The sequence below is a fragment of the Schizosaccharomyces osmophilus genome, chromosome 3 (genome assembly GCF_027921745.1).
Source record: "Schizosaccharomyces osmophilus chromosome 3, complete sequence".
In the NCBI taxonomy this organism is placed as follows: Eukaryota; Fungi; Ascomycota; class Schizosaccharomycetes; order Schizosaccharomycetales; family Schizosaccharomycetaceae; genus Schizosaccharomyces; species Schizosaccharomyces osmophilus.
In genome coordinates, this window is record NC_079240.1 from 2,304,607 (window position 1) to 2,330,000 (window position 25,394).

General features: G+C 36.3%; 9 protein-coding genes and 1 non-coding gene across 10 annotated transcripts; 4 read left to right on the forward strand and 6 right to left on the reverse strand.

Annotated features, from left to right (window-relative positions):
* Positions 1-1,326: 1,326 nt before the first annotated feature.
* Positions 1,327-4,284, forward strand: gto1 (alpha-glucosidase; the record flags this gene model as incomplete). Its single annotated transcript, XM_056183853.1, has 1 exon — positions 1,327-4,284. The coding sequence occupies one exon, from the start codon at positions 1,327-1,329 to the stop codon at positions 4,282-4,284; it is 2,958 nt and encodes a 985-aa protein (XP_056039044.1).
* Positions 4,285-4,488: 204 nt separating this feature from the next.
* Positions 4,489-4,571, forward strand: SOMG_20293. Its single transcript is given in 2 exon segments — positions 4,489-4,526; positions 4,536-4,571. It is a non-coding gene; the product is annotated as a tRNA-Val (tRNA).
* A 636-nt stretch (positions 4,572-5,207) lies between these two features.
* On the reverse strand, positions 5,208-6,863 carry SOMG_05079 (amino acid transmembrane transporter; the record flags this gene model as incomplete). Its single annotated transcript, XM_056183854.1, has 1 exon — positions 5,208-6,863. One exon carries the CDS (start codon positions 6,861-6,863, stop codon positions 5,208-5,210), a length of 1,656 nt encoding a protein of 551 aa, XP_056039531.1.
* Positions 6,864-8,212: 1,349 nt separating this feature from the next.
* Positions 8,213-9,910, forward strand: SOMG_05080 (DNA-binding transcription factor, zf-fungal binuclear cluster type; the record flags this gene model as incomplete). Its single annotated transcript, XM_056183855.1, has 1 exon — positions 8,213-9,910. The coding sequence occupies one exon, from the start codon at positions 8,213-8,215 to the stop codon at positions 9,908-9,910; it is 1,698 nt and encodes a 565-aa protein (XP_056039082.1).
* A 1,364-nt stretch (positions 9,911-11,274) lies between these two features.
* On the reverse strand, positions 11,275-12,147 carry SOMG_05081 (uncharacterized protein; the record flags this gene model as incomplete). Its single annotated transcript, XM_056183856.1, has 1 exon — positions 11,275-12,147. The coding sequence occupies one exon, from the start codon at positions 12,145-12,147 to the stop codon at positions 11,275-11,277; it is 873 nt and encodes a 290-aa protein (XP_056039083.1).
* Positions 12,148-13,957: 1,810 nt separating this feature from the next.
* SOMG_05082 (versicolorin reductase) lies at positions 13,958-14,725 on the reverse strand (the record flags this gene model as incomplete). The annotated part of the gene is made up of 1 exon (XM_056183857.1): positions 13,958-14,725. One exon carries the CDS (start codon positions 14,723-14,725, stop codon positions 13,958-13,960), a length of 768 nt encoding a protein of 255 aa, XP_056039080.1.
* Positions 14,726-16,398: 1,673 nt separating this feature from the next.
* Positions 16,399-17,208, forward strand: SOMG_05083 (UbiE family methyltransferase; the record flags this gene model as incomplete). The annotated part of the gene is made up of 1 exon (XM_056183858.1): positions 16,399-17,208. The coding sequence occupies one exon, from the start codon at positions 16,399-16,401 to the stop codon at positions 17,206-17,208; it is 810 nt and encodes a 269-aa protein (XP_056039081.1).
* A 407-nt stretch (positions 17,209-17,615) lies between these two features.
* Positions 17,616-18,656, reverse strand: SOMG_05084 (2-dehydropantoate 2-reductase; the record flags this gene model as incomplete). Its single annotated transcript, XM_056183859.1, has 1 exon — positions 17,616-18,656. The coding sequence occupies one exon, from the start codon at positions 18,654-18,656 to the stop codon at positions 17,616-17,618; it is 1,041 nt and encodes a 346-aa protein (XP_056039079.1).
* A 1,410-nt stretch (positions 18,657-20,066) lies between these two features.
* Positions 20,067-20,849, reverse strand: SOMG_05085 (3-ketoacyl-acyl carrier protein reductase; the record flags this gene model as incomplete). The annotated part of the gene is made up of 1 exon (XM_056183860.1): positions 20,067-20,849. The coding sequence occupies one exon, from the start codon at positions 20,847-20,849 to the stop codon at positions 20,067-20,069; it is 783 nt and encodes a 260-aa protein (XP_056039017.1).
* Positions 20,850-23,936: 3,087 nt separating this feature from the next.
* Positions 23,937-24,716, reverse strand: SOMG_05086 (3-ketoacyl-acyl carrier protein reductase; the record flags this gene model as incomplete). Its single annotated transcript, XM_056183861.1, has 1 exon — positions 23,937-24,716. One exon carries the CDS (start codon positions 24,714-24,716, stop codon positions 23,937-23,939), a length of 780 nt encoding a protein of 259 aa, XP_056039014.1.
* Between the last annotated feature and the right edge of the window lie 678 nt (positions 24,717-25,394).

The following is a 25,394-nucleotide window of genomic DNA, read 5'->3' on the forward strand; positions in this document are numbered from 1 at the left end:
TTATCTCTACTTGATCCTTCTTGTTCTTGATGTGTAGATGCGTAGATGCTTCCTTTCTCATCCATACAATGCCTAGCTGAGTATCAACGTCCAAGGACAAGCAATGCCTGTCTAGACAAGACACACCCAAAAACCCAGTCTAGTAAGAACTCTATTGCATCTCTCAAAACCAATCTCATCCAGGTCCCGAAACTCTCTGTTTCTTTTTGACTTCGGCAAACCCAAACCCAAACCCAAACGATTTTGTTCAACCTACAGATCGGACTTTAAAGGATCAGTCGACTGATTAGATAGGGAGGGGTTCAATCACTTGAGGAATGATTTGGGTTTCAAATAAAATCAATGGAAACGAAGGTTAATGACGAATCCAACCATTAAATTTCATCCACCAACTCTAATAGAAACTGCGACCTAACCTTCTGATAACAAGCCTTTTGACATCATACCTGTAGCTTGCATGGGTAATGTTAATGATGGATGGAACCAAGCAAAGAATACCATCTTCCCGCTTTCTCTACAAACGAAGAAACTGGTCTGGTCTTTCTGACTGATGGATGCCATGGCATGGCAGTTTTCATTCGTCATCTACGATTTCATCCTCCATAGTGGTGAATACCTTTACAACCTTGACTCGTTCTTCTTTCTAGTCACGTTCCTCTTTCTAGTCAAAAAAAAAAAAAAAAAAAAAAAAAAAAAAGCATTTAGCATTTCCAAAACTCTAGTTGAGCACTGTTTCTCCATTCGATTCGTCAACTTTTGAACCTTCCATGGGTCTCTTCTGTCTCCTACATAAAGTTTCATTTCGCTCGTTCAACACCTTATGCTGCTGCTTTCCAACCAAATGACATAGATATGATTTATATTTACCTTTGGCACAAGGTTCACTGAGCGCTGTCGAACTGTGACTCAATCATGACCGGCAGGAAACGAAATTCCTGTTTCCAAGTAGTATATTAATCCACTCTCTAACTTGCTGTTTGCTCCAATTCTAAATCTCTTTTTTTAGCTTCATTCTGTTTTGTTTTGTTTTGTTTTATTTAATTTAATTTATTAAATTTAATCTGTTCTGCTTTGCTCTGCTCTGCTCTATTTTCTTTTCCTTCGGCATCCCTCGGTTTTTACTTTGCGCTTCTTACGTTATTTTCCTCTTTTTCAACAACAATTTTCATATTTTTGCTTTTTTTCTGCTGACACTGGTTTCAACATCTCCCTTGCCGCCGTTCGTTCATGCACGTTCTTTTTTAACTCGCCTTTCATCATTCATTCATCCATCTTCCTTCTCTAGCTTGACTCTTTTTTCTTTCTTCTTCTCTTCTTTTTTATTTAATGCTTCCTCGTTCCTTTTTTCTTTCTTTCTTCGCTTTCTGTCTATGTATTAGCATCCCCTCCTTTGTCTTTGCACAAGATGCTTCCAAACCTACTTCCATCATTTCCTCCAGCACAACTACCTACAGAGTTTTGCCAACACCTTCCGTTGCTACTCTCGGAATCCCACAAACCCCTTCAGACGACCAGCCTTATCGTGGAAGAAACTGTCCTGGCTATCGCGCTCTTAACGTCTCTGAATCATCCAATGGTGTAATTGCTACTCTCGCCCTTCGCGGTCCTGCTTGCTATGCTTATGGCAATGATTACTCCCATCTACTCTTAAATGTCTCCTATGATACAGTAGACCGTATTCATGTTTCCATTTCTGACCTTGAAGGCAAACAATTCCGTTTTACCAACCGTTCTGACGTTTGGGATGCTCCTCTTTATCATGATCTAACTCATCCTTCCAATCGCTCTTACTCCTTCTTATACAATGCCGATCCCTTTGAGTTTTGGGTTGTCAGAACTACAGATGGAGAAGTCTTGTTCGACACCCGTGGCCATTCTCTCATTTTCCAAGATCAATATATTGAACTCACCACTAACATGGTCGAAAATTACAATCTTTATGGGCTTGCAGAGACAGTCCATGGTCTTCGACTTGGTAATAATTTAACTAGGACCTTTTGGGCCAATGGCGATCCTTCCCCTCTTGATAGCAATGCCTATGGTACTCATCCATTTTATTTGGAACAAAGATACAGCCCTGAACGTAATGATTCTTCAGTTAATCAAACCGAATACCATTCTTCTTCTCATGGTGTGCTCATGCTTACCGCAAATGGCATGGAAGTCTTATTGCGCCCAAATTATTTACAATACCGAATGATTGGTGGCGTAGTCGATTTGTACATTTACGTCGGAGGTTCAGATGATCCCAAAAAAACGGTTTCCCAATTCGTAAAGTCTATCGGAACACCGTCTATGCAGCAGTATTGGACACTCGGATTTCATATCAGCAGGTGGGGCTACTCTAACGTCTCTGATATTTTGGATGTCCGAAAAGGCTTTTCCGATTTTCAAATCCCTGTCGATACATTCTGGAATGATATCGATTACATGTACATGTATAGAGACTTTACAATGGATCCAATTTCGTATTCCAAAGGCAACATGGTGGATTTCTTTAAAACCATAGAGTCCACACATCAACACTATGTTCCTATGATAGATGCCGCTATCTATGCTGCCAATCCTAATAACAGAAGTGATGATTCCTACTACCCATATTATAAAGGAATCGAGGATGACATCTTTATAAAGAATCCAAACGGGTCCATTTACGTGGGAAATGTTTGGCCTGGTTATACAGTATTCCCCGATTTTACGAATCCTGCGAGTAGCACATACTGGAAAGATTGCCTTTTTAATCTTACTCAAGATTTCGGAGCTAACTCTAGTGAATTACCTACATTTACTGGTTTATGGATTGATATGAATGAGCCAACTTCATTTTGTGTTGGATCATGTGGTTCGGGTCACTTGGATGAAAATCCGGTGCACGTAGCCTTCGTTTTAGAGGGCGAAACTAATAACGTTGTATATTCATATCCAGAAGGATTCAACATCACAAATGTTACTGAGTACTCAGCCATTTACATGTCCTCTCTCTCTCAATATCATGCTACAGCTACCTCCACTATGGAGAAAGTTAAGGGCTCACCCACTCCTTTGAATTCTAAGCCAGAACATAATTTCAATAATCCACCTTACGCACTTACTATCGAGCAGGGTAATGGTGACCTTGCCAATGAAGGACTGAGTACAAATGCTACTTACCATGATGGTACCGTAAGGTATAATCTTTTCAATATCTATGGTTATGGAATGGCAAAAGCAACTTACGATGCTTTGGCTTCGATCTACGAGAATAAGCGTCCTTTCATTTTAAGTCGATCCACATTTTTGTCTTCTGGAAGATATGCCGCTCATTGGTTAGGCGATAATTATTCTTTATGGTCGAACATGTTCTTTTCCATTCCCGGAATGCTTACGTTCAACATGGTTGGCCTTCCAATGGTTGGTGCTGATGCCTGTGGTTTTATGGGCAATACAGATGAGGACCTATGTTCGCGATGGATGGCTATGGCTGCATTTTCTCCATTCTTTAGAAACCACAATAGCTTAGGCTCAATATCTCAAGAACCTTACAGATGGGAGTCTGTTGCTGAATCTTCTAGGAGGGCGATGAGTATTCGCTATTCTCTTCTACCTTATTGGTACACTTTAATGAAAGACGCTCATTCTGACGGATTCCCGATGTTACGGGCATTGTTTCTTGAATTTCCAAATGAGCAAAACTTGGCCGCAGTTGATAGACAGTTTATGGTCGGTGATGCACTATTAATCACACCAGTACTTGAGCCAAACGTTAGTCACGTCCAGGGTGTTTTCCCTGGAAACAATGGTACCAAATGGTACGATTGGTATAATCATACAGTCATTGAAAGACAGTATGGTGAAAATGTTACACTGTATGCTCCCCTAGAGCATATTAACGTCGCAATTCGAGGTGGAAAGATTATTCCCCTTCAGGTGCCTTCTCTTACCACTTATGAGACGCGTCAAAACCCATTCAATCTTTTAGTGGCCCTTGATTCTAATGAATTTTCAGAGGGAACGATTTACATTGATGACGGTGAGTCCATCACTCAAAACAGCACTTTGATAACAGAATTGCATTGTAATTCAAACAAGTTGTCAGTTTCATCAGTAGGTGATTATCATGTTCAGCCCCCCTTGGCTAATGTTACTGTACTTGGTCTCTCCCAAGCACCTAGCAGAGTTCTAATGCAGAACACTGAAATTCATACTTTTACCTATGTAAATGCAACTAAGGAACTTGTTATCACCAATTTAGACAATTATACCATGAACGGTGCTTTTTCGACAAATTGGACAATTTCATGGTAACTTTTGTAATCAAGAGTTATTTCAATCCTTTTAAGCTGTCTACAATAACTATAAAAATTTTTTTATAAAGACAAGTTATCTCTATCAGAAACGAGGTACCTTTTCTCTTCTGGGTTACTCGAAACTTAGTCTACGGATATTTAGGTTGTATATAGCAATAACAACACGTTAGTGTGTATTTTGATTGCATCTAGCATAAATATAGGCCGTGTGGTTTAGATGGTTATAATTTCTGCTTAACACTATATGTTCGCAGACGGTCCCAAGTTCGAGTCTTGGCACGGTCATATTCATTTTTGTTAAATTCTAGTGCAAAAAGATTTGTCTTTAATGTTTGAACTGTATCCTAATAAAGTGCATCAGTAGAAGCCGTATCACAAATTGAAATCGATGGTTTTTTGACTTAAGTCTTTGGCTAATTCTTCAGAATATCATTCGCTTGTAGTATTTACTATGGCCAATCTAAAATCTACTTTAAGAGGAAATAGGAGACTAACATAATATATATGTTTAATTTAGCGGATTGTTAGAGAATTGTGCGCTGAGAACATTCTTTCCAAGCATCTTCTTCAGTAAATCGGAAAATAAAATGGAAAAGCAAGGACTGAACAGTTCGCTAGATAGTCTCTCATTTAATCAAATACTTGGTTGCAACGTTCATTGGAAGCTTTAACCACTTTGTTATGTTTAAATGTCAAAAACATGTTTCGCACCAGCAAATTTGTGATTGAATAAATAGTACTAGCTAGCTTCTATATGAACAATTCGTTTAAATAAAAAGCGCTTTTAGTTGATGACCACTTTATTAATATATCCCTCATTTATAACGGCAAAGAGGGGAAGGTAATTACAATTTAGTCTAGCCATCAATAAATATTGAGCAAAATTAAAATCATATATCTTGATACAAAGAACTCAAAGTATTATTTTTCTTTCCCTTCAAAAAATTCCGGTATAGATGAAGGATTACATGATTCACCTTTGAATGTTTCACTAGCCTTAGGTCCCTTGAACCATTTTCTGGCTGAAATGGCATACCAAATGAGTGTCAAGAAAATGGGTCCGCCGTAAACCAAGCAAGTCCAGTTCATGGTTTTTGGCGATGGATTTTTGTCATTTGGAAAGCACAAGACAGGAATCATCAACGCGACAAAAGCACAAGCAAGAGCACCGATAGGTCTTGAGTATCTACCAAGGTTCCACGGGCCTCTATGAAACTCAGAGTCTTTCATACAAAATACACGAATAAAAATGGGAATGGTAAAAGCTGAAAAAGCAGCAACAGCTCCCACTGAAAAAACTGCACTTGAAGTTTCATCACCGGCAAACAGCAAGAATAAAATACAAATACTAATAATTCCGTTGCAAATTACTGCATTTACGGGTGTTTTCGTTTGGTTATTTACTTTGCCGATCCATCCAGAAAAGGGGAGAATGCCATCTCTAGCATAAGAATACGCAATCCTTGAAGATGCAATTAAAGAACTTTGGCCCATCATCAATGTAGAGAAGATTGTTAGACTTAAAATGGCGATTGCAGCAGATTTTGGCATAACTTGACTTAAGTAAATACTCCACATATTACCACTTCCGGTTATGAGTGCATGAACGTCAACAATCGTATAAGATACAAGGACTTGCATAAGCCAACCAACTATACCACCGATAACTGCAGTAAGTACAATAGCTTTCGGAGCATTAACACTGGCCTTGGCGCATTCTTCACTCAAGTGAAATGGAGCATCATAGCCGGACATTGTCCAAATGGCACCATTAAAAGAAAGCAACACAGCAAATCCATCTGGCCAATTTGTTGTATTTTTAATTTCACGCCAAGGATGTGTACCATGGTTGAATTTGTCATTTTTTGCGGCATAACCGATAATCGCGAATGCAGCAATAAAAAGGAAGAGAATGTTAATGAATGTATTCACTCGGTTTATTTTTGAGATGTATCTTGTGGGAAGAGAAGCTAGAAAGCAATGTAAACATTGAATACCCACACTGAGCAAAAAAACTTGGTAATTTGTAGGTGAATAAGAGGATCTGTTAATACTTACAGCGCCCAAAATCATACTTGCAGCGCTGGAATTGACGGAAGGTTGTCCAATTACATTTCCAATGTAGTTCGACCATCCAGTAATCCAGGAAGCTAAAGGACCCCAACCCTCAGGAGCAAAGACAGCTGCTGCATAATACAAGCCTCCCGAAGTTGGTAAAGCAGAGCAAATTTCTGCCATACTCAATGCAATACATATTAAAAAGAAAATAGCAATTAGCCAAGCCCATAGCAAGCCAGGAGTACCAACGTACGAAAGACTGAAGGATAGCGTTGAAGCAACGGAGGGAAGCAATCCTAGTACAGAAAAAGCAATTGAAAAGATACCAAATAAGGAAAGCTGGCGACGAAACTCTTGTTTATATCCCAAGTCAGCAAGTTCTTCAGGATCATCCACGTTATCTTCTGAAGTCACCTTAGTAATCTTGGTATCAATTATAGACTCGGCGACAACAGGATTTTTTTCTTCATTACTGAATGAAGATTTTTTGGATTGTGAACCCATACTATGTATTTCCATAAGCTAAGATATGTTACTTTGAAATCTCTGGATCCTTTACATGTAACGAATACCAACCATGCAAATCTAAGCTTAGTAGGAAAAAGTCAAAAAATGGTGATATTTTATCCTGTTTATAGGAATTGAATCAACTAGGCCCTTTTCCAATCTTATCATTGAGTATAAAAATCTTAAGATACAAAAGGCCATCCATGGTGGAGCTCGGTTAACGCGGTTGGAAAATCGCTTTCTTTATATCATAGATTAAAAGTAAACTATTTCTTTACTCTAATATAGATAAAATGCTAAATACAAGTTTTTACCTGTGTTAATATCTGTATTGCTGTCTTAACAGAAAAAGCAATCTCAATTACCAAAGTTAGTATGTTGGTGGTTCTTTGAGTATACAGTAAAACTAGCTTTCCAATCTCTAAGTGTAAATGCGTACGTTTCATCAATCGCTACTGTAGTCGTATTTTTGCACACATTATCTTAGTGATGCAAGGGCAGAGCAGTAAACATATAATCTTCAACAAGTGAAACAAAAAGGGGATTGTCTTTGTTTGAAAATAAAGCAAAGCAAACTGGCCAAGGTTATTTCTGGTCAGTACGACGACCACTATTTTGCTCGTTTACTGGGTCTTGTTTGGGAAGCCATCTCCATCTTGCCGATGAAAACTAAACATTTCGCACTGAAGGCCTCGTTAGTATTGTAGGAAAGAGAATTGAGAGAATGCAACTGATATATAGTAGACTCGTGTGGTTGTTCCCTTTTTTGTCGAAAGTGGAATTGTAAGAAAATAACTGGTGGCATGTCATTATGTCAATACATTTCAAATAAAATCCTAGTTTTATTTGATTTGTATTTTCACAGTAAATGAAAAGAATAAATTGCTTGTACGGTGAATTACCAATCTCGTTAAGAATTGCATTGATTGCGAAGGTCTTGACATAAAGAAACATCCTTTTTATGATCGTTTACATTTTCTCCTGATCCCAATAATTTTGATTTGCATTCTAAAGGAATTATCTATTACTACCAAAATAGACTACAAGTATCATCTGTTAATTGATATTTTGGGAAAGTGAACACCTGAATGTTTGTTTACTAACATAGTGCAACGTCCTTGAGATGTTCAAATAATGAATTCCAGTGCATAAGATAATATATTTCTTTTAGAACTTTATCTTTTGCTTTCGTAAAAATATTTGATTTGGCTGGCAGTGTATACACACACGCTAAGCAAATGCTGAATTTCAAATCAAACCAGAGGGGCTACACTGGAATGAATGAGAGAAAATTTTCTTAAGGATTGTATTTAATACATCATGTTCTTTAATTAGAAAAGATAAAAGAAATCGAGTCTATCATGCCTACAAAAGTTGTAAAACCTTCACAAAAAAAGCCCCAAATCAAGGCTTGCCTCAAGTGCAGACTTCGTAAGGTGAAATGCAATCGACAATATCCTTGTTCTCGATGCAACGAAAGCAATGATACATGCATTTACGGAGAAAACATCATGGACAGTCGAATGGACGACTTTGGTACTCCCCGTCATATTACTCCTGTCGGTACGGATGATAGAGAAGAAACAGGGCAATTAGAGGTAGCTCCATCAATCTCAAATCATTTAGAAATAGAACGCAGGAAATGGGCCTTTGTTGATTGGAGAAAGCTTGTAGAGTTATCGCAACAAAAAGCAAAGGACCATTTTTTAAAAGATGCCGAGTCTACTTTAATTGAGTATCTTCGAAAAGATCCTTCTATGCTGGAGATAATAGAGGAGTTACGGAAACTCCTCCCGCCTCTCGAAATCTGCAGACGTTTAATTGAACGATATTTTAGTACGCTCGAGGAGGTTAGCTGTATTTTCGATAAAACACAAATTGAGAAATGTATTTTTGATCTGGAAAATTCAAACGGAATTCCAGAAACGATACTTGTCATTTTTTCAGCTATTATATCTGCAGTGTTATCGTTTAGTGAGCCGCCGATCGAAGCCGTCAATTATCTTGCTTCCATAGGCAAAAATAGTGTCAATATCCGCCTAGAAATTGATTTGAAAATAAATGAGTTCTTGCAGGATGAAGAGGTTAATCGTCTCTGGAAAGACAATGACAGGATCCGACTACACGCATTACGAGCGCAGCAAGTCTCAAGGACAGATTTTCGAAAGTTAAATAATGATGTATGTAATGCTGTTCATATTGCTTGTTTTAGAAATCCCATTTTTCAAAGGATGGATTCGGATACTGGATCAGAAGCAAAACTTTGGTTGACGATTTGCGAGATTGATGCATTAGATTGTGTTTTAAACTCTTGTCCGCCTTGGATCCAACACGATGTTTATGCAATTTCAACACCGCTGAAAAGTAATTATTCCAATGAAAGTACTTATGAGTTTCATTGCATACTCGACAAACTTTTGGTGTGTGGTTTGGAGGCATACAAAACAGTACATTCATTAACTTCTGTAGAATTTATAGATGTAATTCCTCACTTCGAAACAAAATTATCGTTAATTTTGATGGATATCGAATCCAATTCTTCCTCTGATGATTCTAGTGCCATCTTTCGAGGTTTATTTTTGAAAGTTGTCTTTTGGGTTGTTCGGAAAAATTTATATCAATATTTTATTGCTGTATCTCCCGCATCTGTGCCTAATTATGAAAAACTTCTTCAAAATTTAACACAAACATTGAAACAGCTGACCCGCATTATAACCAACTCTATAAACATTTTCGAAGAATATGGATGGCTAAATTGTATGCTAGTTCAAGTGGTTCATTCGTTTTTTCTCTTATGCATATGCTCAGATAAAGGATATAGCTTACAGGATGATTTTTTTAACTCGGTATCAGTTATACAAGCAATTATAAAAAGGAAAAAATATTCTGAGCGATTATGGAAGAAGATGCATGATCTTTTGCAAGTATTAACTGGTGGTACTGTATATCATTCAGAGTTGGAAGATAATACTTTTGAACAAAACGATGAAACACTTTTTGACATGTTTGCCGATATTTTTGATTCTAATTTCAATCTTGTGGTGCCCTCGGGGTTGTAAATTCGACAGAAAAAATAGTACATGTGCATTCTGAGTCCGACGTTTTTGAACTCCTTTTTAATATAGTATGAATTTTGTACTTGTACGTACGGCATAGTCATAGTGCTATATTTTAAGGTCTTAATTATACATATAATATTAATGAAAAAGATGTATAAACGGCAGTTCTACTCGTTTGGGCATTAGAAGCAGAAATTAACATTACTCCAGGATGGCTTCGGATTCTTATTCATTAATCACTTTTACAATCCTTTTACGACATTTTAACTGTGTTATTTGAGATACTTAAGAGGCTGACAGTATGAGAATCTCTACTACAGCTTTTTATTTTGACTGACTCACTATAGCAATTTGCTTTGGAAATTTACCTGAAACAGTCGGAAAAAATAAACTCTTTAAGCTTTCTGTTCATCGGCTAAATGCCTAAACAATCTAAACTCTTATTAAGCTCGGAGTGAAGTCTAATAACATTTTTTTCCCCCATTGCTTTGACATAGCAGGACAATTAAGCAATGGCAGACGCCTCAATAAACTTAAGGAATGTATTATAAGATTCATAGTCGTGACCCGAGTATTTGTATAAGCCTGTAATCTTCTTATATTCCATAAAATTTCATTTCATGGACCCTCCTAAATATAAATCACGATTTATTTGTGAATCCAATTGAAATTCCTCACCGTCTAGTGAGTTTTATTTTGCAGGCCAGGCGATCTTTGAAGAACGGTTTGTATCATTCTGAAATCAATTATGCCTTCATAAAGTGCTTGCAAGTATGGCACAAGGATACACTAGTCCAAGAGATATCTTGTTCTGAAATGCGAGGTATATTTTTTAAGTATATTTAGGAAATAAGTGGAAAGATAAGTAGCCTCAGAGAAGAGATGACCCAACAAAAATCGAGCTTGAAAGGACAACTCCGATCCTTCATTAACGGTTATTTGATTCAGCCATCCGCCAACTTACTTTTAAAACTAGCAAGATATAGCTATGATTTGAAAGTATCGTTAAAAGAAATTTCAAAATACATTTCGTATGGATTTTTCGCTACTTATAAATATACTGCAGGACCTCTCAAAATGCCGTTTACTCATTGTAATGTTTATTAACTATCCAACAATTCGTATTTGAACATCTCTCTTTCATTGCCGTGTACCACTTATTATAACCCCCTCTTATTTGCTTACCTCGTATAGACAGTAAAATTTGAATTCCAGTATAGAGGCTTATGAGTAATGTGTGATGCATATTACATTGAATGATATCTCCGTCCTTACATGAAAAAATGAAATGCTGAAGGCAATGGTAACTATTATGTATTTTATTACAAGAAAGTGTTGATAAAGAGGAATATTTTCGTTAATCGTTATGTACAAGCTAATAAAGCTAACGTAAGTAAAGTAAATAGAGATACAAGCAAGTTATTCGCTGTCAAAATAGAAGACGCAGAAGAAGAAGACGATGCAGAAGAAGAAGTTTGCGAAGAGGAAGGCGATGCTGACACGTCGACTTTGGTGATATTAACAGATTTGGAGCTTGATATTGTCTTCAGATTAGGTGATATGTATGAATCATCGGTGCGCCGGCCCGTTCTCCCAACTTGATCATAAATGGTGCTTAGAAAAAGATCCACACTATCGAACGCGCCTCCCTTGCCGCTTTGTAAACAAGTTTTCGCATCGCTACAACTGCCGAGAGTTTTATTAGTGAGTTGTAGATTAAACTCACAGCTTTTGTTGCGATGGCATTCATATAGGAAAGTTTCTTCCACCACAGACGAATGGTTTTCACCGTTTTTAGAGTTATTGTGCACATACTCAAAGGTGGTATTGGGGGTAAGCAAATAATGAAAACCGGTCGTGTAATCATTCGACGAACCTTTTACCGGATGAGAAGAGTCATTGATGCTTAAAGTAAATTGATTAGTAGTGCTTGACATTTGAAAGCATCTTGGTTCATTTCCTTTATAGCACGTTGGAAGTGTTTTATTTAAATTAAGACATGTTACACTTCCATCTTCCGCCGGAACAGCCAATACTGAGGATACATTTTCAAGGAATGAGTAAGCTCCCTTTCCATCCGTGACGGGCGGGTTTGCTATGAAGGAGACGTTTCCACTGCACTCTGAATCATAAGGGAAAACTTGAACGTATAATGGATAGTCGGCTCTGTCCGGTTTTGAAACAACTGTATTCTTTGCAAAATAAGCAGCAAATGCTATTAAAAACAGTAACTTCATGTTGGGGATTATAACATGAGGCGTCAAAAAAGATTGAATATGCGCTTAGCAATTTTGAATTAAGCGATCAAGTTAAAAAACAAAGGCAACGTAACAGAAAGATCGGGATATAATTGATGGCTGAGGATATATTTAATAGATGTATCAAACCAAGTCTAATATATGATATTTGTTAAGCGCGTAAAGCTTCTTTATATCAATACAATGTAGCATAGCCTCAGAGGATGCCGCCTTTGTACATCATCAGCAATTACAAAGCAACCAGCCATGTTTCGAACCTTAAGTTCAGCATATCATTCATTGTCCGCTCCCGTTCATGCGTGAACCGCTTCGCCTCACTGAAAGACTTTGCTTATTTAGCTAGCCATTCATATTTTTTATTGGTAATCCCTTAACTTGTTAAAAGAATGAAAACATTTCTTTACACAAATGAGACAGAAGTTTTTCTTGACTGCAGCGAACTATTTCATTCTTTGTAATCAACATCACAATGCAACTCTTCAATAAATGCTGTTTAAACCTATTTCAAACCTTGGGTATTTTCAAAAAAGTCTTTTAAGTATCACTCGTGAATATGCAAACTTCATCTTGATTTGATGACATGTTGGCGACTACGAGTTAGCTGTAAATTTGAGAGTAAGCGTTTACTTAGCTTACATCAATAAACTTCGTAAAGGCTTTTTAGTGTGTGCGTACAAATGTGGGATTTAAGTAGTTACCATTGAACGTTATAAAGTAAATAAAAGTATAAATTCTGGCAAGACCAAAACTTGTAAAATGTTGTAAGGAAATGTTACAAAAATAATTAACAATTCAAGCGAGTTATAGCGACGCTCCTTCTAAGTATCGCTTATAAGAAAAGTTCGCTTTGTAAGGAAACCACAAAATGTAGAGTTTAACAATGATGTTATTTATAGTTGGTCGTAAGGAACCGTCGTACCTAGTAGATGAATTAACGACGCTTATATTTACTCATGTCGATCGCCGAAATGTACTCGGAACCTGACGCTGGATATATGCCTGCTTCTTTGTCTCAATTAATTCCAAATAAGCAAGTGCCAATAAGTATTAACTAGCCATACCTTATTACATCCGTTTTTACTACAAAAGGTAAACAGAGATAATTGACCAAATCAGTTGGTTTCAAATTGGTCTGTAGACGAATCTAAACATTTTATGTAAATGTATTATAAATCACGAATAGATCTCAATAAGCTACTTTATAACTGAAGTTTTGATACGATAGAAAGAATGTGTTTAGACGTCTTCATTTATTGCAACTCGCATAGGGAAACTCTTATATCAAGGAATTTAACCTCGAGATCCGCATTTATCCGTCATATTCATAAATGAACAATGCTGTGATTACCGTATTCGCAATTGTTATATTTAAACGCAGAGAACAAACTAGACGAATGGATTTGCGGTAGCTTAATTTGGCGTTGTTGTACTCACCTGAGGGCTTATTGTATTGCCCAGAGATCACCTTTCGTAAATGAAGAGCAAGGAACCGAAACAGTAGATAATTTCAATACAGAATTACTTTTTCGTCGTCTCATAGCTTTTTACTTACTATTTACTTCCCTTTATATAGTTTTAAATACTCATCACAGCCATTACATTCATTTGGATCTAAAATTCTAAACCATTCTCTTTGGAATTTTCATTCTGGTGTGTCATCAACTCGTCGATTCTTCCAACTGAATAATCGTACAAAAGTCAAACGCCAAGTCATAGTTACATTAGACTGTTTGTTATTCGTAACAATCCCCACCTCCCATTGCCGGACAATTATATTTGAAACGTTGTGCTAATACATTTCCAATCCTCCAGAAGCTGAAATTACCTGTCCAGTAACCCATCGTCCGTTATCTTCAACGAGAAACCCAACAATAGCTGCTATTTCTTCAGGGTTTGCGTTTCGTTGTTCATAAGGAGTGGCTTGTTCTTGGGCCTTAACGATTTCAAGTTCAAATGTATCCAACATATCTGTAACAACAGGTCCTGGGTTAACTTGATTCACCGTGTGCCCTTGGGGGCCCAATTCAGCGGCCCAACATCTTGTGAAGCCCTCAATTGCTACTTTACTTGCGCAGTATAGAGGAAACTGAGCATAACCCTTTCTTCCAGCAATGCTTCCAATGTTGATAATTCTGCCACCTTTATCTTTGGGGAGGTGAGGTGCTACGCTTTCTGTCATGAAGAAAACAGCTCGAACGTTCAAATCGAAAATAGTGTTAAACTGATCTAATGTCGTTGTTCCAATTGGCTTTGCTTTGTCTAGAAAGCCTGCATTGTTAACAAGAATATGAATGGTGGGACCAAATGCTTTGACGGTGGCATCAACAATATGTTTAGCATTTGCAACATCACGCAAGTCGGCTTGGATACTGATGGCATCTGCTGAAGTACCAAATCCTTTGATCTTATTCACTAGTTTCTCTGTAATTCCCTTGCTACTCTCGGAGGTAAAAGTAATTGCAACCTTGGCACCACGGCGTGCCAATGTCTCAGCGATTGCTGCTCCGATACCTCTGGAGCCTCCTGTGACGATGGCGACTTTATTTTCAAGGGACATTTGCTGTCAGCAATCTATTTAAATAAAAGCTTTAGTATTATGGAATTATTGAGCTTAACATCAAATATATGTAGTTAGTGGCTTAGTAATCATTTCTGTCAATCATGAATTTACGTATTTGATTAGTCATCCAAATATATCTTTCTATTCACAAAAAATTGAAGTGTTCATTTTTGTATATGTAAAGTAGCACCGATTGTTGATAATCTAATGATCACTTTATGAATTCGTGGTACGCACCAACAGCAGTTCGTAATACTTCAAGTTGGACTTAATTATTCAATCTGTCTGATTACTGTACAACATCAAGGACGAGTGATAGTTGAGCAACTTTCTGTACCTTATGTTTACTAGGCAAAAATTAGTATCTTAAGTTGGAACGTGTATTCATATTCATGATAAAGGGATTAAGCAAAAAGAAAGAAACTACGCAGTATTACTTTTTCAAAAATCTATTTGTTTAGTCTTCAGTTGATGACAAAGATATCACAAGGACATTAGGAAAAATGCAGTTCGTATGAATAAGCTTGGCTGTTCAACTTGGAGGTTTTGCTTTTGGTTGAGAAGTTTGGCTTTATCACCCAGACAAACTACTCTCAGTTGCAGATTCAATGATTAATACGTTTTATAATGTTATTCGTAGATAATTTTAGAAAAAATTTTTAAATATTCTTAGGCAGGTCATATTACCTTTGGGAAGATTAATTTCATTTGTTTATTGTTGTTTAATATTCTACTAAAATGATTGCTTCAATCATTAAACAATTATTTTTAATCAACATTTTCCAAGCTTATGATCATAACTTTGACATTGTCGCTTCTTTTTTTGGGTGTGTTTACCATCTTATTCGATTTTCTACTTTATTTCCATCCTCTAAAACTACAGTCAAGATTAATGTTATCAACATAAGATAATGCCTCCATTTCTCTTTTAATTGCTAAAAAACTAGAATAACAACTTCGACTTGATGGCTTTTCGGTTTCCATATAAAAACAAGCCCAATTCTTAATTTACTAAGTGTGGTTACCATTATTTTAAACACTTAGTTTTCTAAAGTAAACGACGAATTTTGAAGGAAGGGTTTTGTAATAAGAAGTCAATTGATCATTCTAAATATGCATAGTAAGAAAAACTGAGCCACTATTTTGAAAATAACCAAGGTATTATCATTACAGCGTCTATAAAAAGCCGTAAAAAACAAAAGCACGTTTAGTACCACTGTCCTTTATAATGAAACCTGTTCACTTAGGTATAAAAAAAAAAACATGTTCAAGGACATTACGATTTCTTCGTTCTTTCCTTGTGATATCCTTTTGAACGACCTTTTTTTGCAAATCAATCACTGATTGTCATATAGGCTGTGAATTACCTATGCATAAAACACTTTACAGAGATTCGACAAAAACCAAAAAGTTATGCATGAGTCTGTTTACTTTTAGTAAACCAATCTACGGAAATTCGCATTACGTATTGCGTTTCGCTGCTTTCTTCATCAATGCAATGTATAGAGTTTAATGATCCGAGGTAAAGAAAAGACCCCTAAATATAACGTTATGTTCTAACAAACGTCATAATCAATTGTTCAATTCATATAGAACCGGTGGTCTATTCTGCCGCTAAGAAATCTTTAACACTTCCATAAACGTTGCTGAATCATATCAAAAAAGAAAAGATGGGGACTGAACAAGATTATTATTCAAAAGGATTTGATAAAAGTGTTTCAAATACTCATGCTTGGAGAACGGCTGGAAATAGCTGCGCTTACGTATTAAAACATTTAAAAAGCACTGACAAAATACTAGACGTCGGATGCGGTCCTGGAACCATAACTACAGACCTGGCACGATATGTCCCGTACGGAGAGGTTATAGGTGTTGAGCCGATACAAGAATTTGTAGATCAAGGAAACACCGATAGCTCACAATTAAATCTTCAAAACTGTCATTTTCAATTTGCTAGCGGAGATAATCTTCCATTTGACGATAACACATTCGATATTGTCCATGCTCACCAAGTACTGTTGCACATTGCAAACAGAGTAGATGTGCTAAAAGAAATGAGACGAGTAGCAAAACCTGGAGGTCTTATTTGCAGTAAAGATGCTGACCTTGAAACCTCTCAGGTGTATCCAGCAAACCTTTGTGAAGTGTTAAAATCACAATTTCTGGCAAAATCGAAACACTCATCAACACATCCACAAGCTGGAAGGCATCTTCGACAGTGGGCTATTGACTCTGGCTTTAGTCCGGTGAATATTTTATCAAGCGGTTCTCTTTGGTTTATTGCAAATGAAGAAGATCGCAAATGGTTTGGAAATATGTTTAAAGATCGCGCTTTACATTCTAATGATTCGTTAGTCCCCTCTAATCCTGAGGACGACTTAAAAAAAAGACAGGAGGTAGCACAAGCTTGGGATGAGTTTATGAGAAACCCATCCTGTTGCTACTACTTGATGCATGGTGAAGTCGTTTGTAAAAAATAATTTATTTGTTTCTTTATCACTTATGCAGGTGAAAAACTATTGGGCTCGCTGTAGAGCCGATCTATACCAAGGATGCGCATGAAGAAAACTATAATAGGTAATCATAAAGCTTTTTCAAAGGTCGCTCATTAGAATGCGCACTTATATGTTACAAGTGAAGAGTCTTTTATGTCTACTATGGCTTAAGTCTTCCATTTCGATTTCAATAACTTTCGCTACTATTCTGAACTTGATTCAACAAAAATAAAATAACCTATAAACCCATATAAAAGACACATGCATTGTTTTCGTATATCAATTCCTTTGTCAAAGATGCTTTCCTTTTACACCGTTTTATCTTCAAGTTTTTATTTATTTATTCTAAAGAATTATAATGTTCTACTAGGGGTTTTTTTGGTGCTATACTTTCAAAGACGTCTTTGATTAACTTTGGTTCTGGCTTTAACCAATAAAGTTATCGTCTTGTTCACGGTAGCTTCATAATCTAACTCCTCAGCCAACTTGACAATCCATCCATTCAGCGAATCAATCTCTGTTTCTCTTTTCTGGAGGGTGTCAATTCTCATAGAAGTACTGTTTTTTGCATTTTCCACAAATCCAAGGTACAGAATTAGATTCAATAATTTCGGAACACTTAAAATCTCCCTAGCTTTTTCACTTTTAGCTAGAAGATTGTTTGATTTAAACAAGACATCAACACATTCAATGATTATTGAATGAAAAAGGGATTTCACCTCGGTAATATTGGATAGTTCATAGTTCACACAATTCATAATTGCGGTTGTGGAGTTCATGCAAGAATTAACCATAAATTTTTGACATTGAAAAATCAGTAAATCCACATATTCCAAGTAACTACCGTTAGTCATTTTCGCCTCTAATAAACCTTGTACCATGGCACAGGGTTCAACCGTATTAGGGACTGACTGGCCTTCATCAATTCTGGGAACTTTGGCAATTTTTAGAACTCCAAAGCATGTGTGATAATACCAGAAGCTTTCTTTTGATGAAACGGAGTGTGAAGTGACTCCCTGATAAAGATTAGGCCGTGTGTACGGATTTTTCCAAACGGTCTTAATTAAAGCTTCAATTACACCGAACCCGTTATGAACAAACAAAACGTTAGAATGCTTATTTAGCATTGGAAGGTAATCACGTATTGCTGCTTCTGTCTCAGTTGTCTTTGCAGTCACTATTAAATTGTCTAGCGCATCCACATTAACTTCCGATGGACATGTTGCTTTCACTTTGTGTCGAATTAACTCCTGTTTATTGTCAAGTATCCTTTCGAGCGTCAAGTACGAGCCGTTTTCTCTAAATTGTTTAAGTCTGTCTTTGTTTCGTAAAAGCAACACAACTTTGTCCTCGAAGTTTGGTAAGCTCGACAGCTCGCAACTCAGAAAGGTCCCAATACTTCCAACTCCTAGAACATAAACAGAGCCATCCATCAGACTTAACTTAAAGTAAGCAATCTCCTGCTCCGCCAGTTCTTCACTCAAACTTCCATATATAATTAATAGCTTATCAGTAAATTAGATGTGACTGTGATGCCATTATTCGTGACACTAGCAATAATCGCGCTTGTCATGCCAAGTTTTTCTCATTTCAAATATGTATATATGCGCATTATATATACGTGGGCTTGAAATAGTTTTCTGTCAATAGGCTTTTTATTTGCGAGTCGTCCTTTAGTCAAAAATAAATGTGTAGTTTTCTATGACTTATCACCAAACAGTTTTAAGTTGACGATAGTAAATTTTGTGAAGAAACCTTATACGAAAATAGAGCACAGAGTAAATTCACTCAGTATTTTATAACTAACGAGGGATAGAGTAATGAAATGAAAGTTGCTATTGAGAACCTAAACACGCTATAGGGATATTTTTTACGTCGTATTCCTTTTTAAATGTGAAATTGTCATAAGTGGTATACGATATTACTATTACCTTATAAGAAAAAGGATTCATGAATGTACTGAATAAACAAATAAACTGTTTAGACAAAGAGTTGAAAGAAGACAAAGAAAATAGTTTTATTCAAAGACTTTATTACAAATTATAAAAATGCAAATTACCTGGCAAATCTTCAGATTGGAAGATTTGACTGATCTAGCTAAATAACTCGTTCATACAACTTGCTCAATGAATCAGATCCCTGGAAGCTATTACTATTTTTCTAGTACTATAAAAGCATCCAACTTGTACAAAATGTAACTTATTCTCCACTGAGTACTTATTTTCATAACAAGTGAGACCTCGACTATGACATATTTGTACTTTTTACTATATGCATTAGCACGTACAAGACTAATGTTCTAAATGAAACCTCTAATAAATTTTAGTATAGACGCTCTTTATATGGTTACATCCCGAAGGCATTTATTAGACCATTTGAACGTTCAGTATATTTTATATGTTTTTAGGTCAATACAATCCGTATTGATGCTGCTTCACGAAAGACATCTAAAATTGAAATTCCAAAGTAAGTTCAGTATATCTTGAGTAACAAAACCCAAAATAAATAGTGTTTTAATTTGTTATATTACAGGGCAACGCTTTCAACTGTCAAGGCCGATACGCAGTGTACAAAATTTATGAGGAAGATTTTTTGGTCCAACTTTCTAGTTGCTTTCAGTATTATTAAGCAAATGACACTCCTTGAATTACTGCCCATTTCAATGCTAACACATGTATAGCGTAGACGAGTATATGTACTACTTCCACTAAAGCACGTTACGGTTCTTTTTTTCAGTAACATGCGAAATTTCAAATAAATAGTTTATGTTTGGTTTATGAGCTTATCATTTGACGAGAAGGAACATTACCATATATGCCAATCGATCTGGCTTGTCATACAAACTAGTACATCGCCATTCCGCCAGAAACCGATATGGTTTGCCCTGTTATCCATCGACTTCTATCTTCAACCAGAAACCCAACAACTTCAGAAATATCGGAAGCTAATCCAATGCGATGCTCAAATGGAGTCTCGTTTTTTATTACCTGTACAAAATCATCCGTTATCACTTTTCTTAGCATATCCGTGTCGACTGATCCGGGGTTGACCTGATTCACCGTGTGCCCTTGGGGGCCCAATTCAGCGGCCCAACATCTTGTGAAGCCTTCAATTGCCGCTTTACTTGCACAGTATAGAGGAAACTGAGCATAACCCTTTCTTCCACCAATGCTTCCAATGTTGATGATTCTACCACCTTTATTGGGAAGATGAGATGCCACAGCTTCTGCCATGAAAAAAACAGCTCTAACATTTACATCAAAGACACCATTGTAATCTTCAATGGTTGAAGTTCCTAGTGACTTTATTGCACCTCCGCATCCAGCATTATTAACGAGAATATGAATGGTGGGACCAAACGCTTTGACGGTGGCATCAACAATATGTTTAGCATTTGCAACATCACGCAAGTCGGCTTGGATATTGATGGCATCTGCTGAAGTACCAAATCCTTTGATCTTATTCACTAGTTTCTCTGTAATTCCCTTGCTACTCTCGGAGGTAAAAGTAATTGCAACTTTGGCACCACGGCGTGCCAGTGTCTCAGCAATTCCTGCTCCAATACCTCTTGAGCCTCCTGTGACGATGGCGACTCTGTTTTCAAGAGGAAGACTGTTGCTAAACATTGTATTGTCGATCTAATTTAAGGAAAAACAAAAACTTAATACCTTTATGTATGAAATGAAATGAAACCTTAACTGAGAATTCAATTATTAAAATCTTAAGAAATGCGGTTCACCTTCCACTTATAGCAACGGCTTAGTAATCATTACGGTGTGTCATGAAAGTAACACTCAATTATTGTCACTTCGTTGTACGCTACTTTTATGTTGACACAAATCATTTATGTTTTCTAACTCATAAAAGTTTATCTAGTTTAATGAAATAGCTACATGTTAATGTTTTTTGTATCCAAATTTCGTACTTGTTTTGTCTTCGCTCAAAGCAGCCATTAAGAAGTTTTTTAGCTTTATGTCGAATGTGACAGATAAAGAGCAGCTTCACATACTAAGGTTCTACTTTCTTTTCATTCAATTGATGTACCGAGAAAAATAATAAGCTTGAAAATAGCGATTTCTCTGCCTGCGCTCACAGGTGATCAGCTCATAAACTTATTATCTTCAGAATTACTGGCAGAATAGGAAAATACTATATTTCGCAATTTAACCTTACAAGAACTTCTCCGAAATTCTTCTAGTATACCGTGAATTCTATAGTCCATAGAGCAATGAGCCACGAAGTTTCAGGAACTTCTGAATTTTAAAAAACAATCAAATACATTTTGTTTCAAATATCATCTAGGTTTACCGTTGTTGGAAAATTGTTGAAGAATATTCTCTTTCCTTAGTTTTTATATCGAATGAACATCAAAAATGAATCTTCGTGGGGAATTAAAAAGCTTACTTGTGATCTCAATCAAAAATATATGTCTTGAATGAGTACCTACATTTGTGATTACTTAAACTATATAAACAAAAGGGAACTAAGAATGATTAAAAACAAAAACAAAAAGAAATTCTTTGCTTTAGTTGCCTTTAGGAGGTACTTTGTTTGATTCGATTTAAACTCACTTGATGCATGAAATACGCATAAGATTAATAAAGCTACCTTCACAAGAAGATTTCAAACTAAGTAGCAATTATATAAGTAATTGAGTACTTGAATTATGTCTTGCTAATCTGAGATTAAATTAAAAATCTAGGTGTGACTTACGTTTTTCTTTCAATTCATCTACGATAATACTGCAAATTTGTTACTGGTATATAAGTAAAATCCAAGTAATACCATAGATTCTAAAATAAAAAGAAGGTTACTAGATTATTTTCGAGTATTATTTAGTCTAATGTAGTATTTTTATCCCGTAAGTTCATTAATCAAAGGTAATAGTAAATGGGAATCCTCTAGAACAGATTTTACAATGAACGTCTGATTAACCTTTGTTTTCGCTTTAACCAATAAGTTCTATTTCGTTAACAGTGGCTTTAAAATTTAACTCCTTAGTTAGCTTGACTATCCAATCCCTTCAGCGAATCAATCTCTGCTCCTCTCTTCTTAAGCGTAGTGATTCTCATAAATGTACTGTTCTTCAATTCTCCATAAAGCTAAGACATCATAATTAGATCTACCAACCTCAAAACGCTTAAAACTTCCTTAGCCTTTTCACTGTTTGCTAATAAGTTATTTGGTTTGAATAATACATCAATGAATAAGTAACTATACTATGAAAAAGATACTTCACCTCTGCAATATTAAATGGCTCGTAATTGATGCATTGATGATGGCCGTTGTAGAGTTTATGCAAGAATTAACCATAGCTTTTTGGCATCGAGAAATCAGTGAATCCCAATTTCCAAGTAGTTAGCGCTATCCGATTTCGTGTTAAACAACCTTGTACCATGGCACAGTTTTCGGCTGAATCAGGGACTGGCAAACTTTCGTCAGATCTGGGTACTTTGGCAATTCTCATAATCTCAAGTCAATTGTTACAATACAAATGAGGCAGGAAGTGACTCATAATAAAGATGGGCCGTGTCTAAGAATCTTTCCAAAGGCCTTAAGTAAAATTTCAATTACAACACATCTAATATAAACTAACAGAACGTTATAATGTCTTTTGACAAGGGAAGATAATTCCGTATTGCTGCTTCTGCGTCAGTTGTCTTGGTAGTCACTACTATGTTGCCAAGAGTATCTGCATTAAGTTCCGATAGACATGTGGCCTTCAAATTGCGTCTAATTAATTCCATTATTGTCAATTATCTTTTTAGGTGACAGGTATAATCCATGTTCTTTGATTTTTAAAGCTTGTCTTTGTTTCTTAGTAGCAGCAAAACTTTGTCCTCAAAAAATAATAAGCTCGCCAGCTTTCAACGCTTCCAACTTCTTTGAGCATATTTTTAAATAGAAGAGTGGTTAAAAGTAATAAATATGCTGCCCTATTCATTTTTCGAGTTTCTCTATCTTAATGGTTTGATTGATTAGGTTTGGACGTGACTCAAGTCACACATACGAACACGAAATAAAATCGCGCCTGTTATGCTCAACATTATTCTTCCAAAAAATAAAAATATATGGGCTAAAACAACTTCGCTATTTATAACAGGCTCATATTTGCGAAAACCTATCGCCTTGATTATGAAAAGTAGAAAATAATTGTTAAATGTATGCTCAGCGTTAAAAATTGAAGATTATTTTGATGAATCACATGTAAAACTTAATGTCGTGCCACAGCGTAGCACAAAAAAATACTCACCCTTCTAATACACGAAATATATGATAACTGAATAGAAGGCAGTGAGATGCTGTAGAAATTGTGAAAAATGCTTTACCTTGCTTTCAGTTATTCAGAGTTTTTATCGTTTTGTGCAAGTAAACCTCGAAATGCCTAAATAGATGAAGGCACTTCCATAATAAACCAAAATCACAAAAAAAAAACTATTCTATAAACTATACGTAGTTTGCTCTCAATTCATGAGAGTATCGAAAAAAGAATGATGTTCTTAAAGAAAAAGCGACAGGACATTCGTCTTTGCATTTCGAATTATTTATAAGCAACTTTTCCCCACAGAGATCCTAAGTAAACGTAATATTCATTATTTCCAGCTTTAGCTAGTCATTTGATTGATGCTAAACTTCACACCAAACCTAAACTCAGCACAAATATTTTTTTATGGTCTAAATTTCACTTAATTTATTCTTCTCATTCTTCAAGACTAGTACATTTTCAGACCGCCGGAAGCTGAAATTGTTTGTCCGGTGATCCACCTGGCGTTTTCATCACTGAGGAAAGCAACAACGTCTGCAATATCTTGAGGCTGTCCAAAGCGGTTTTCCATAGGAGTCATATCTTTGAAGACATTAGTTACTGAGCTATCTCCTCCCCTTAGCATATCTGTCTCCACCGCACCCGGGTTGACTTGATTGACGGTATGACCTTTAGGACCTAATTCAGCGGCCCAGCATCTTGTGAACCCTTCAATCGCTGCTTTACTTGCACAGTATAGAGAAAACTGAGCAAAACAATCTCTTCCTAAAATGCTTCCAATGTTGATGATTCTACCACCTTTATTGGGAAGATGGGGTGCCACGGCTTCTCCCATGAAAAAGACGGCTCTAACATTTACATCAAAGACACTATTATAATCCTCAATAGATGTATCTCCAATGGAAGCTCCTTTATAAGCAACTCCGGCATTATTAACAAGAATATGAATGGTGGGACCAAATGCTTTGACAGTAGTATCGACGATTAGCTTAGCACTTGCAATGTCACGCAAGTCGGCTTGAATGGTGATGGCATCTGCTGAAGTGCCAAAATCCTTAATCTTTTTCACCAATTGTTCCGTTGCATCTTTACTGCTTTCAGAGGTAAATGTAATAGCAACCTTGGCACCACGGCTTGCCAATGTTTCAGCAATTCCTGCTCCGATACCTCTGGAGCCTCCTGTGACGATGGCGACTTTGTTTTCGAGAGGAAGACTGCTATTTGACATGGTACTGTTCATAAAACTTAAAAAAACGTATGCAAATGTATAATAATAACAAGCGTTGAAATCCACTACTGTTTTGTTAATCAGCCTCCATACATATACTTAGGAACTTCATCTCTACTTACGTCATCTTAGTAATCAGATTTGTCAGCGGTAAGCTTTCCTTTTACGAGGGCTTCCATCGCTTCCGAAAACGTATGGTAGGCAAGATGCAGGACTTCTAATTGTTTAATTTTTGTATGAGAGAAATGCTAACAAAAAATCGACTCGCAATAAAGAGAAAAAAAAATCGACTCGAAGATTTTGACTAAACAGTTGCAATATACATCTAGTATTTTGTAATTTCAGTCTGAGCTGTCAAAAATGTTTACCTAGTTTCTCCATTGATTTAGAATACACTAACTAAAACACGATGCTGATAATTTTTTTTGTCGTATTGGTGTTCGACAAGCTTGAATGTTGCTGTCTTTAAAAAAGAAAGAAGATATCACTTAGCGATAGGTATGATAAATCTTGTGTCGAAATTTCTGCATTATTGTTTAGATGATGTCTTCGCCAAGTAATTAATAGCAATTTGTCATTTTCCCGAAACTAAAAGAGGGTAGTTGACACATTATTATAGTGTTTTTTATGTTTTGTCAAGCCTGGTAAACTGAGTAAAGCAATTTTTAAAGCTATAAT